We start from the raw sequence: 13,545 nt of genomic DNA, 5'->3' as shown, positions 1-13,545 counted from the left end.
CAAGGCAAATTGTCAGAGCTTTCCCCACGTCCTTCATGGGACGTGACCCCCTCCGATTTGGGGTGTGAATCACCTGAGTGATGAACTCTGGAATTGTAGTTCCCGAGGAGTGCTGAGCCTTGGCAGGCCTGTGCTGGCTGAGGGGGTGGGAGAGGAGTGGAGGGGTCGTTTCCTCTCCCCCAGAGCCTGTTCTGTACCTTCCTGCGGGGTCTGAGCAGTGTCCAGGGCACCCCTAGCATTCAGACAAACACCCACTTTCTCCTGATTTCTCTGTACAACATGTAAAGATACCGACTCCTGTATTGCTGTTTCGTGATTTAATTTGATTTGATTGGCAGCTACGATTATTTTTCTGTGGTTTTAATTTATCTAAGGTCTCTGCCTCCAGAGGACGTGTACAATTGCCTGGACGACTGTTTGCTTTGTGCGGCCTTAGTGTATTTATTGACATTCGCGCGTGTGCGGGGAGGGCCCCGCGCCCCCCCGCGCTGTCGGTAGCTGACTGTACACCAGTGTCAAACTGTTAAGCTATTTCTTTGTAAAATAGTCCTGCGGAATGCATAGAATTTTTTTCCTGTAAAGTATTTTTTTAATAAACAAAAGTCTGATTTTGTCCTTTACCTGCCTGGGCGCTTCTTTCCGCTGGGGTGGGGGGGTGGCGCTCGGCGCTCGGCTGGCGCTGCCTGGGGCGGGGGGGTGGAGGGGGTGGCAGGCGGAGCCAGTCGAGCGCCGGGCGGTTTCCAGGGTAACGGGAGCGGGGTCGCTCCCGGGGTCGGTCCCGGGCTGGGGTCGGTACCGGGGCCGGTCCCGCCGCCCCCCATGGCCTGTCGCGATGCCATTTCATGGTACCAGAAGAAGGTGAGTGCGGCGCGGCGCGGGCGGGCGCGGGCCCGGCCGTGCCCTCAGCCTCCTCTCCTCGCAGATCGGGGCCTACGACCAGCAGATATGGGAGAAGGCCGTGGAGCAGACCCAGATGAAGGTACCGGTGGCGGGGGGGGGGGCGGGCCCCGCTCCCCTCGCCGCTAACCCGGCTGTGCGTTCCGCCCCGCAGGGCTTCAAGAACAAACCGAAGAAAAAGGGGCACATCCAGCCTGATCTCATCGACGTGGATCTGATCAGCGGTGAGCGGTGTTCGGTCTGTTCGTTCCTCCCTGAGACAGGGATGGTACCGAGAGAGCGGCTGGAGCTGTGCCAGGGAGGGTTAGGTTGGGTATCAGGGAAAGGTTCTTCCCCCAGAGGGTGCTGGGCACTGCCCAGGCTCCCCAGGGAATGAATGGGCGCGGCCCCAGGGCTGCCAGAGCTCCAGGAGCGTTTAGACAACGCTCTCAAGAATGCCCAGGGTGGGATTGTTGTGGTGTCTGTGCAAAGCCAGGAGTTGGACTTGGTGATCCCTGTGGGTCTCTTCCAGCTCAGAATATTCCATGATTCTGTAGATGCCTCACAGCTTTGTGCAGGGTGGGGGAAGCAGAGCCTGCCCTGCTGCCGGGGGAGCCCCTGCTCGTGAGCACTGGGGCAAAAGGAGCACTGAAAACCTGAGAGCAGAGCAGGAGGAATTCGGTGTGGCTCTGCAGAAGTGGTCGGTGGGAGCAGGGTTGGGTGGGCAGGGAAGGGAAGGGTCAGAGCCAGAGCTATGAGAGAAGACGAGGAGCTGCTTTAGCTCTCCCTGCTGGGGCTGTGTAGCTGTGACTGGTGCCTGAAGCTGGGCTGCTGTCAGCCCCTGCTCAGCCCTGTGGCAGGGCTGGGGCAGCCCAAAGGGGAACTCCAGCAAGGGAGTTCTTGTGATTCACAGTTAATGATGGCTTGTTTCCCCTTTAATTCCAAGGCTCTACCTTTGCCAAAGCCAAGCCTGAAATTCCCTGGACATCACTGACGCGGAAGGGAATTGTGAGAGTGGTGTTTTTCCCCTTGTTCAGCCAGTGGTGGATACAGGTCACTTCCCAGCGTATTTTTATGTGGCTCTTGGTGCTCTACATTATGCAAGGTGAGTGAACAGGCTGTGCCATAAACCTTCTCCTGCAAGGAATGGGACATCAAAGAATGTATGGATGTGGCTCTTGGGGAGATGGGTTAGGGGTGGACGTGGCAGTGCTGGGGGAGCGGTTGGACTCGATGGTCTCAGAGGGCTTTTCCAAGCTTAGCGAGTCTATAATCTAGGTTTTGTAGTTGAGGTTTTGTAGTCCATAATCTAAAGCATGAGGATCTTGTCTGGAACCTACTTAATGTACATTTTAAGGTGTGTGGCACTAGTAATTGCAGAAATTAAATAATAATACAATAAAGCAGAACAAAAACAAATAGTTGAGACAGAGTCTTAATTTTTGCGTTGGTGCCATTTCCCCCTCTCCAGTCGTAGCAGTGGTGCTGTACTTCATGGTGCCTGTTGTGAGTGCCAGTGAAGTGATGGGACCCCTGTGCCTTATGCTCCTGCTGGGGACAGTTCACTGCCAGATCGTGTCCACCCAGGTGAACAGACCTGCAGGGAACAACGGGCTCAGCCGGCGCCGCAGGTGAGCGCCAGCGGGGCCCTTGGTGGGATTACAGCTGGATATGGTGGGGGGGCATTGAGGTTTCCCCCTTTTAGGTTGCTGCAGCAAAGATTCCGTCTGGATTTTGTCTGTTGTACCTTTCCCAGTGATGCCCTGATGTGCTGGGGGTGTAGGCAGAACTTTTTTATTTGGAAGTCAGTATTCTGTTTGCATGACTTCAGAAAAATGACATCCAAAAAGCTGTTCAAATCTCATTCGGATCTTTTAAGAAAAGTAGCTTCTTACACAAATTTAATTCTCCTTGTCTTAAAACTCAGGAAGTTACGCAAATCTGTGGGCGTGGATGGGAACAGTTGGTTGTCTCCTGACAGAACCAGCAAGGAAGAGCAGTCTGGCTCTCCATCTCTGCTGACCAATTTATCCAGTCTGCTCTTCCAGAGGAGGTAGGTGATCCCTGCTGGGTTTGTGCTGCTTGGCGTGACACTGGGAGCAATTTGGCACCTGGAGAATGAAGGCACAGCGTGTGCTGTCACTGACATCCCCACAGCCTGTCAGTCCCTTTTGAATTAAAACTTTCTCGGTAATATGGGAAGCTGATTCCTCAGGAATATTTAGTATGTCTTTATTAGATCATATAAAATTAGATTGTATAAGATTAGATCATGTGAAACCAAGCGTTAGATGAGCTGTAGAATGTGGTGGAGTTTATTTATCAGATAAGTCACCTTGTTTGAGTGAGTGCTCAGATTATATTGCTCTTTTACCTGATTTCCAAAAGCAATTGTGGCTTCTGGTTCGGATCTTGGCATCTTCCTTCTCTAAAAGCAACTTAAGGGAAAGGAGGGGAGATTGTATGGGATAATATTTCATTGTTTTCTCCTGTTTTCCCAGGTGAATTTCCTGGTGAGTTTCCAGCTCACAGTGCTTTCTCTTCACGAGGACTTTCTGTCTTCTGAATTGCTTTTTTTTTTTTTTTTCTTAAAATAAAAATAATGAAAAAATTCCCCTTGGTTTAGAAGTTTTAAGACACTATTAGAGTTACAAAAGAAGTGTCGAGTGAAGGTGAAGCAGATATAAATATCTTTAACAGACTTGGCACACAAAGCCCGTCAGCCAAAGACAATTATTTATCCCTTGGGTATCTTGTTTGATGCTGCACCTATGTGACAAGGGAAGACCAGGATGTTTTACCCCCAAGAGTTTTTCCCTGACATAAAAGCACTTAATTGTATTTTCTCTCCTAGGAATAGAAGAGTAAGGCTGGTAGCTGAGAAAGGGACCGAGACAGAAAGTGGTGTGAATGCTGTGGGTGATGGCATCAAACCCAGACAGGCCAGATCTGAACACAGGCTGCTGCACTCCAAAGAGAAAAGTAAACTTTCTGATGGGGAGAAGAGCCATCAGGTAGTGCCAGGGGAGATCCCTTTGAAATCACAGTTTCAGTGTATTCTCTGTGTGCCCAGAAGTGTGTTGGTATTTAACTGTATGGTTTACCTAACACAAGATACTCCCTCCTTCTGCTGATCTTTGCCTGCATTAGGGAATCTAAAAACCCCTTTCTGCCTCTCACTGAGCAGCTGAAAAGGTGCTGGTACTTTGCTGTCAGCATCTTTTCATAATCACAGAATAGAATCCCAGAACAGTTTGGGTTGGAAGGAATCTTAAAGCTCATCTCATTCTACCCCCTGCCATGGGCAGGGACACCTTCCACTATCCCAAGTTGCTCCAAGCCCTCTCCGTCCTGACCAAGTATGGTCAAACACTGACCATGCTGGAAATGTCTGTTTTACCAAAGTGCTCGTTTAATTGTGGAGATTTCTAATCACAAGGTGTTCAGTTAAGGGGGAGTGCTGATAATGACTAAATAAATTGGCCATTTTCAAAAGCAATTCTGTAAAATATTTTGTCTTGCAAGACTGAGACATCCCTTGGGGAGAGAGAAAGAGCTAAAGCATCATGAACTCTGTTGGAAGCTTTGAAACATAAAGATTTGGGGAATTACTCTTGAGTCTCCTCTGGGTCAGTGGTATGTTAATTCCACATGAAGGACTTGGAATAGATCCTGTGTGGAATTCTGTTGTACTGTGCTGTCCCAGCTCCTCTCTGTGAAGGTGTTTGGAGAGGGGCAGAGCTCAGTGTAGGGGCATAGCTCAGGATTTTGGGTCTGTTACCCCCCAGCTTGTAGATACATCTCTTCTGGGCTTGAGACTGCTGGTAAGGCACAGCCAAGAGCTGCTGCTGCCTCCTCCTCTTCCTGCCTTTGCCTCAGTTCCAACTCCACCCACCCAAAATTCCCTCTCATTACCTCTGGGGCAAGACAAGAGCCGGGGGAAGGAGTTAAAATCTGTGAAGTCTCTGTGATGCTGAGAGAATTCTGTTTCTGAGTGTTCTGTGGGGAGCATGGGCTGGCTCTGCAGGCAGTGAGGGCTGTGCTGGGGGCAGCTCTGCCTCTGAGCCTTTGATGGGACTCAGGCTGGTCCTCTGTGGGGGCTTTGGCCATGCCTTTGTAGGATGATGGCACCAACAGGGATGGTGTTTCTGACGAGCTGTCGAGCGAGGAGGATGCCGAGGCCGTGGCACAAAGGATCCTGTTACGCCACAGCATGGAAGGGGCTTCCAGTGACAACAGCTATGAGGAGAAGAAAAAGAGGCCTCTGGTTTCTCTGAACCAGGCTGTCTCACAGGTACCCAGGTGGGATTTGTGCTGTTTTCCACGCCTTGTTTTGCTATGGATAATGAGGTGGTTTTCCTTTGGTCTTGGCAGGTCAAGCAAGTCCTGAAAGGTGCCAGAGACTCTGACAGTGTTGTGGAGTCTGAACTGGAATCCACATTATACAGGCAGGTATGGTCATAAAGTCAGGAGAAGGCGCTTTCCCAGGCTGTTCACAGAATCAGAAAATTGGTTGGGCTAGAAGGGACCTTAAAGCTCATCTTGTTCCAACCCCCCTCCATCAGAACAGAACATTATGAAATGATTGTCAGAATCAGAATTGATTCAGATTGTTGACGATCAGAATCCTCAGGTGCAAGGTGTGACCTCCTTCCTCCTTGCTCCTTGGCAGCTTTGTAAACTTTCACAATGTTCACAGTCCTGATTGTGCTGCTTTATTAAACAAACCCCAAACAACAAACAAACAAATAACTGTTGGCAGCAAAGGACAGTCCAAGCTGCCTCTAATTGCTCCTGTGGAATTGCTGCAATTGCTCTTGTGGTTGGGAGGCAGTGCTGTGCTTGCAGCTTTTAAGCTAATACATTTTGACTTTAAAATCACAGACTATCCTGAGTTTGAAGGGACCCACAAGGATCAAGTCCAGTTCCTGTAATGAAAGAATAAATCCATTCTGTGAGACATACTCAGTCCCTTCATTACTTCGGTTTTTGCCCCTGCCACTCCCTCTACCTGAAAATAAAATATAAATAAAATATGTGAATATCAAGTTATAAATATGAAAACATAAATTAATACAAAATGCAAATGTAATATTAAAACAGATTGTGCAAAAGGCATAAAAAAGGACATTTTTGTATTAGAATGAGTACATCAATTTTTATTTTGTAGGTTGGGAATGGAGGTGGGGAACTAATGGGGTCTGTATGAGTTCTGGTGTAGAAATGCTTTTTCCCCAAACATTGTCTTAAACCATTTCCACCATGTGGGTACAACTGGGAGCACTCAAATCCCTGGGAAGCTGTGGGGAAAGAGGAGGAAGAAGAAGAGGAAGAGGAGTTGCTTTTACAAACCGTGTGTGGGGCTGTGCCGTGTGAACTTTGCTGTTCTTGCAGGACCCCAGGTCGTGCCTCAGCGTGGGGCCCCGGAGCTGCAGCGTGAGCCGGCGGGACTCGGAGAGCACCCGGCAGGACTCGGAGACCGAGGACATGCTGTGGGACGATCTCCTGCACGGCCCCGAGTGCCGCTCCTCCGGCACCAGCGACAGCGAGGAGCGCTCCGCCAGGGACTCCCGCCGCGACCTGAAGGAAGACGTCTTCCAGCAGGTTGGTGATTTCCATCCAGGAGCTGGGAATGCGTCCCCTTCTTCCCCCTGTCTTCCCAAATGTAAATGGCACGTGGGGATGCTGTTGGTATAAGGTGAGCAACCTGCATGAAGCCAAATCACATGGAAATCTGGAATGCTGTAAACTATATCAATGATTCAGTGATCAAGTCCATCCCTCCCCTCTGCACCACTGCTTATCCCAAAACAAAGTATTTCACCCAAAATGGAATTCCCCCCTCAATCCAAATGCATTCTAGGCAAAGGCATTACTTACAGCAGGACAGAAAGAGCTGACCCATGTTTTGCACTCCTCTCTCTCTTCTAGAACCATCTGTTTTGGCTGCAGAACACAAGCCCAGCATCTGCCAAAGTGAGTGCTCTGATCTGGGAAGGGAATGACTGCAAGAAGGTGGACATGTCCGTGCTGGAGATCAGTGGGATTATCATGAGCAGGGTAAGGGGGCTGTGTGGCATTGCAACCTCTCCCTCACACTTTAGATAATGGCCACCAAACCCCTGGAAACAGTTACACATGCAAATATTAGGGGCAGTATGAAACTGGTCCCTCCCCAGCTGCAAAGACAGTTGTCCCTCATGTTCTTACTGAAAAGTTGCCTAACCCTCAGTGTAGGAGGTCTGTTGAAGACTGACAAGTGCTGATTATTGCTGATTGTCTCTGCAGGGTGCTGAAGGTGGGGGTTTGATTATTTGGCTGATTTTTGGGGGTTTGGACTGAAATGGGTGGACGTATTTTAGGCTCTGTCCTGTGAAGGGAAGGGGAACTGACTGCTTGCCCGAATTGATGCTATCACAGCAATAGGCCTTTTCCTTGAGGCAAATCCCAGGTAATTGTCCCATTTGTTATTCCTGCTTGCCAGGTTAATGCCCACCAGCAAGGAGTGGGGTATCAAATGCTGGGAAACATCATCACCATCGGATTGGCCTTCCTGCCGTTCCTCTACAGACTGTTCCGCACGGATAACCTGGAGCAGCTCTGCTCCATTTCTCTGATGGAGCTTCTGCACATCTTCTGTGGAGCCCCTGCCAGCACCCCTGTGCTCATCCTGTCTGCCATCAACTTCCTGGAAAGGCTGTGCTTGACTTGGATGTTTTTCTTCATGATGTGTGTTGCTGAGAGAACCTACAAACAGGTGAGTGTAAAGGTACTGATGCCTTTCAGGAACCTGGGAAGCAGGAATAAAAATGGGATGATGACTTCAAAGCTCATCTCATTCCAGCCCTTGCCAAGGTCAGGGAGGGGAGTCTGGGAAGGCTTTTATTGATCAGTCACAAATTATACCTGTCAATACCATTCCTGGCACCCCTGTTCTCCCCCTTACCTGTTCTCAAAGTCTTACTCTGCCCCCTTTCTGTTGCCCAGAGCAGCTGTGGCTGCCCCATCCGTGGAAGTGTTCAAGGCCAGGACAGGGCTTAGAGCAACCTGGGAGAGTGGAAGGTGTCCCTGCCCATGACAAGGGCTGGAAAAAGATGAGCTTTAAGGTCCCCCCCAATACAAACCAGCCTGGAATTCTATGAAAACAACTGCTGCCAGAGAGATTGAGCACCCAGGTCTGCTTCCCCAGTGACCATTTTTGCCAGGATATTAAGCACTCTGTTCTGTTTTACACTAATTTATGGTTCTGTTTTTAACTTGCAGAGGTTTTTGTTTGCCAAGCTCTTCAGCCACATTACATCTGCTCGGAAAGCCAGAAAATATGAAATCCCTCACTTCAGGCTCAAAAAGGTGGAGAACATCAAGATCTGGTTATCCCTTCGCTCCTATCTGAAGGTGAGTTCTGATCTAGGATTTGGTTATTGCAGAGGGTGTGATGGTGGCAGCTGTCACAGTCTGTGGTGAGTTTTGGCTGCACACCCCAGCTCAGCCCTGACCCCCTGTCCTTGTTTCTGCAGAGACGAGGCCCCCAGAGGTCTGTGGATGTTGTTGTGTCCTCAGTCTTTTTACTGGCTCTTTCAATTGCTTTTATCTGCTGTGCCCAGGTGAGATTTTAACCTTTGTGGTTTATAAAGTAAGGGAAACCCTCCCAAGTGCTGGAGGCTTTTCTTTCACCGGCCTACAAAAAGCTTGAACTGGAGCTGTTTGAGCCCAGAGTAATGTAGAGAGTGTTGCATTTTTTAAGAGTTTTGTCACTTTTAGTTGGAAAAAGAGGTTCATTCTGTGCTTGCAGAGCAAGGTCTGGGGTTTTACAATCATTAGGAAAATTTCAGGACATGGCCATTTGGGCATAAAGGAGAGGAGACTCTGCCCAAGGACCCCAGGTGTTCACAGGATATTTATTCCAGAGGGCTGATTGCAGCATCCTCTGTAACCACCATGTGGAAAAGCAGGTCAAGAACTATTACTGGCACCTTTTAACCCTTCACTGAACCTGGTACAGGCAGCAGTGCCAATGCTGGAGCTGTTTTCTTGGTCAGTGCTGTGTTCAGGCAGGTTCTTGACCCCCTGAAGGGGCAGCTGTGGTAGCAGAGGCTGGTGGTTTGTAGATACTGTCACTGCTGTGACTTCTTGTAAGCCACAGGTGTCCAGAGGGAGGAAGGACAATCCCAGTCCTGCTGTGTGAGTCCATACTGGGAAAGGCAGGAGCAGCTTAGCCCTTCCGAGGCTGCCAGTGGGACAAGGAAAGGCACTTCATTGCCTATTAGTTGGACAGGGGAAGGGGAGAGGAGGAACAAGGCTCCTTTGCTGAGTAAAAGGAAAAAATACCCAATTCCAAGCTACAGCCAGGTTAGAAATGAGACCTTTCACTGTAACCCCATCACAGGAATGATTTACACTGCATGGGAAGAGCTGTCAGGGGCTGTAGAGCACACGGGGCTGGGCAGAGGAGGAGCAGGGGCAGTGCTTGTGCACTTGTCCCAAGAACAGGCACCTTGGCATTAACACTTGCTGCTTTGTTTTTTCTCCATACAGGTTCTTAAGGGTCACAAAACCTTTCTGAGTGCAGCTTATAACTGGGAGTTCCTGATGTGGGAGGCAGCACTGCTCCTCTTTCTGCTACGTCTGGCATCTCTGGGCTCTGAGACCAACAAGAAATACAGCAACATTTCCATCCTGCTCACTGAGCAGGTAGCTCCATTTAGCTTGTTCTCCCCTGGGCTTTGTGGTTTGTTTGGAAATAATGATTGTATTTCAAACCAGCTTAAATACTGGAATCAAACTTTAAAACTTGGGAATCAACCCTTGTGTTGGCCAGAGGGCAACAAAGCACTGGTCAACATGGCGGGGATGAGCTGGTCCTGTTGGGACAGACTCAAACTCCAAAGTTCTAGCTGATTTTGGTCTCTGGGTTAATGTGTGTTAGCCAAAACAATTGGAAAAAAATATGTTATCAGTGCTATATTCACTGCTTCAGGAGTGACAGCAGACTGCAAAAATGGCTCCAATTTCCCTTAGTAAGGAATCAGTTGGGGGCTGGTACTGGAATATCAACCCCTGGCCTGTGGTGTCTGTCACAGATAAACTTGTACCTGAAGATGGAGAAGAAGCCGAACAAGAAGGAGCAGCTGTCTCTGGTGAACAATGTGCTGAAACTGTCCACAAAGCTGCTGAAGGTAAGGTGCTCTGCCTGAATGGCTGGATTTTATGGAATCAGTGACTTCTGGCAATGCCATGTGGCCCTGCCCTTCCCTTGGCCCTTGAAGTTAGTGCTCACAAGGGGGGGTTTCCGTGCTCCTGCAGCTGTGACAGGAGAGGGAGCAGTACAAGGCCAGTGTGGGTAATTAGTGCTGTGAACTTTGATGAGCAGTGGTTTAACTCAGTGGGAGGAGAGGCTGGTGTGAACACAGCATCTCATGACTGCTCCAGTCTCATTTTCCATCAGCAGCTCTGATGCTGGAGCTCACTGCCAGCAGCAGGGAGAGACTTGGGAAGGAGTGAGCAGAGTCTGGGAGTCACACAGATTAGGCTGGGTAATTCTGCAGCCTGGAGTGTCAGGCTCTGGTGCAGCTGGTGTTGCTGCAGAGCCTTTGGATTCAGCAGATGTCTCTGGAACACTGGCAATTCCTGTGCATGTATTTAAGAAAGGAGACAGAGGCAGCCCAGGGCAGCACAGGCTGTTGGAGTGCCAGTGCTGAGCTAAAAGTCAGAGGATGAATTCTTTGGTATTGGTGGGTGCTGATGGACTCTTTTCCTTGTCCTTTCACTGCAGGAATTGGATAGTCCCTTCAGGCTGTATGGACTGACCATGAACCCGTTGATCTACAACATCACAAGGGTTGTCATCCTCTCTGCTGTTTCAGGAGTGATCAGTGACCTGCTAGGATTCAATATCAGAGTAAGTGTCCCTGTCCCAACCAACAGAACAGCTCTGGGGCCACTTCTGGGGTCACAGCCCCGAGAGAGACCGTGGGTCTGCACTGGGAACCCAGACACCAGAACTGGGTGAGTCCCCACCTCCCTGAGCCAGTTTTGGGGGGAAGGACAGGGCTCACTTCAGCTTCAATTCCCTTCAGGTCAAGCTGTGAGAATCCAGGGTTCCTTCCCTTTATCCCAGTCCTCCTGTGGCTCATCCTGAAACTGGAGCTCACTGAGCAGAGCAGGATGGGCAAGAGACACAGAGTGTTACCTGTAGATGAAGAACATTCCTGTTAGACTCAAACTCCCTTTCTTGTCTCTTTGCAGTTATGGAAAATTAAACCATGAACTGGCAGAACATCAGCCCTGGGCATCTCCACCAGACACCAGAGAAGAGAACCAGCAGTGTAGGCAGAAAGAAGAAAACTGACAGAAATCTGTAATAGCAATTTTTAAACAGATTCCCAGTGTATGTATCAGAAGTTTTCTTTCTGCTTTACTGCTCTGCAACATCCAGAATGAACTGGTCTCATCAGTGATGTCATCCCATGGCATGCACAGAAACACTGGATTAATGGGGCCAAATGCTGGCAGCTGACACTGAACCAGCAGGGGCTGGTGTGGGACATCAAACACTAAAGCCATACAAGAGCTGCAGCTGGAGGGACACCAATGGCTGTGACTGAGGCCACGTTTCTTAAAACCTGCACTCTGGGCATGTGACAAGGAGGGACTCAGCTCTCCTGGCCCAGTGAGCCTTCCTGGGGCTGCACTGAAATATTCCAGGTTGACAATCCTTTGCTGCACTTACCTGGCTGTGCTGAAGAGCATTTCCTTCCTTAAAGCTCTGTGTGCTCAAGGCTCTGCCTCTATCCTGAACCACCCCAGGATGCACCAGGTGAATTCCCCCTTCCTGCTGCCAGTCCAGCAACACCCAAATCCTGCTGGTGGCTTGTGCTGGGGCTGCTGCAAAGAAATGATCAGTATTTTTTGAGGACAGTGGTTACAGGAGAAGAACCTTTCAACACACGCTACAGGCAAAGTGTTCATGGGCTGGAGAATGTTTTGCCACGTCTGTTCCCTGGAATACTCAGCTCCATCCTGTCCTGGCTGTGACACCAGCTCTGCTCCATGGGGTGAGCAGCTGTTGCAGCCCAGCACTGCAATAGAGCCTCACCCTGAACACCTGGGGAGGAAAGCTGGTGGGAGAAACAGCTTTGACAAAGACTTCCTTGGGTTCATGTTTAGAAAGGTCATGGAAAGCAAGAAAATATTTGAAAGTTTCTGTAACATTCCCCTTCACTGGCTCCAATGGTTTCTATTTATTGGTAGTGAAAAGAACAAAAACTGAGGAACTTCTCATTCTTTCACAGGAGGGTAAAATGGCAGAAGAATTTTTGGTAGTGAATTGTTTACAGCTATTTTCTGTACAAGGAACAGTTGTGAGATGTAAAAGGAGGTGACAGTTTTACATAGCAAAATGTGCAAATAAACCTGCAGGACAAGCACTTCATCATTACCAACGGTTTCTACAGCACTTGATGATTTTTGTACCATCTTTTTGGACATCTGTTACCGGAATGGGGGGTCAAGGAAACATCCAATAATAAAATGAATTTTTTTTCCAGAAGAGCAGCATGTTTGTGGCTAAAACCTGGATCACACCCCTGAAAACCAACCAGGAGCTTGGTTTAGTGCAGAACCAACAGGCCATGAAGTGGAATTGGGTTTTAAGAGCTACATAAAAATAATGAGTGATTTACAGGTCTGTCTCTAGTCAGAACCTCAGAAGTCTGTGTGAAGGTGCTGTACAATATATAGACATTTACATCCAGCTCATCCATCCATTGTGTAACATTCCAAGGCCACATGGATGCAGGAAGCACAGATAAAGGTCTAGGGAAGGGGAAATCCCACACAGGTAGGACATTATCAGGTCACATTAACACAGAAAATCAGAGGGAAGTGATGGCAGGGAAATAATTTCAGTGCTGCCAATTCCTCTGGAATTAAAGGTCTGGATTTGTCACTGTCCTCAGTGGTCAGGGTGAGGGCACACAGCATAACCCAGCCTCTGGGGAAGAACACAGGAATATACTCAGAGTATTAAATATTTCACAGCCCTACTCCAGCCAGAGAGGATTTGAATGTGTTCTGCTCCACAGCAAACCTCAGTGGATCACCCAGCAGCTGAGCACAGTTCAGAGCTGCTTTAAAGCCCTTTGAATTCCCAAAGTTGTTGTTTTAAAAGCTGTTTGGGCAGTCAGCTGTCGTTGTGGAGAGTTCTGCTCACAACTGCCTCACTGTGCTTCATTAGCCTTCAAAAACATTCAAAGTTTCAAAGCCAGAATGAGATACTCTCTTACTTTCAAAGAGCAAATCCTATCAGTTTGAATTTTGAGTAAGTGAAGCTCAATCTTTTACTCCTTTCTCCTTCTGCAAACTGAACCAGTGGGCTCCTTTTCCCACTTTTCTGCAGTCATTAAACACCTCAGATGTCAGGAAATCATCACTAAACTATGAATAAAATAAACCCCTTCAGTCTGCTGTTCTGACAGCCATGGGACTGATGTGGCAGTGAGCTCTGGGGGTAACATCCCTCTGTAAAATATCTCTGCCAGCCCAAACCACTGGCGTGAGTCTCCTGTACCCTGTGTGCCATCAATGCTCCCTGACCACACATTCAGAGGAAATAGAGCTCTTACACAGCAAGAGCTACGCTGAAGAAGCTGCTCTGGCAGCTGACTCTGC

At 48.9% G+C, this 13,545-nt stretch overlaps 1 protein-coding gene across 1 annotated transcript; it reads left to right on the top strand.

Annotated features, from left to right (window-relative positions):
* The first annotated feature begins 713 nt into the window (after positions 1 to 713).
* PHTF1 (putative homeodomain transcription factor 1) lies at positions 714 to 12,424 on the top strand. The gene is made up of 18 exons (XM_039565377.1): positions 714 to 858; positions 923 to 979; positions 1,052 to 1,121; positions 1,823 to 1,981; positions 2,348 to 2,507; positions 2,804 to 2,929; positions 3,731 to 3,890; positions 4,997 to 5,170; positions 5,251 to 5,328; positions 6,271 to 6,480; positions 6,808 to 6,936; positions 7,361 to 7,633; positions 8,140 to 8,271; positions 8,394 to 8,480; positions 9,412 to 9,567; positions 9,957 to 10,052; positions 10,649 to 10,774; positions 11,122 to 12,424. The coding sequence occupies exons 1-18, from the start codon at positions 820 to 822 to the stop codon at positions 11,140 to 11,142; spliced, it is 2,253 nt and encodes a 750-aa protein (XP_039421311.1). The 5' UTR covers positions 714 to 819; the 3' UTR covers positions 11,143 to 12,424.
* The last annotated feature ends 1,121 nt before the right edge of the window (positions 12,425 to 13,545 follow it).

Source organism: Corvus cornix, chromosome 26 (genome assembly GCF_000738735.6).
Source record: "Corvus cornix cornix isolate S_Up_H32 chromosome 26, ASM73873v5, whole genome shotgun sequence".
In the NCBI taxonomy this organism is placed as follows: Eukaryota; Metazoa; Chordata; class Aves; order Passeriformes; family Corvidae; genus Corvus; species Corvus cornix.
This window is presented reverse-complemented; position numbering and strand designations above follow the sequence as displayed.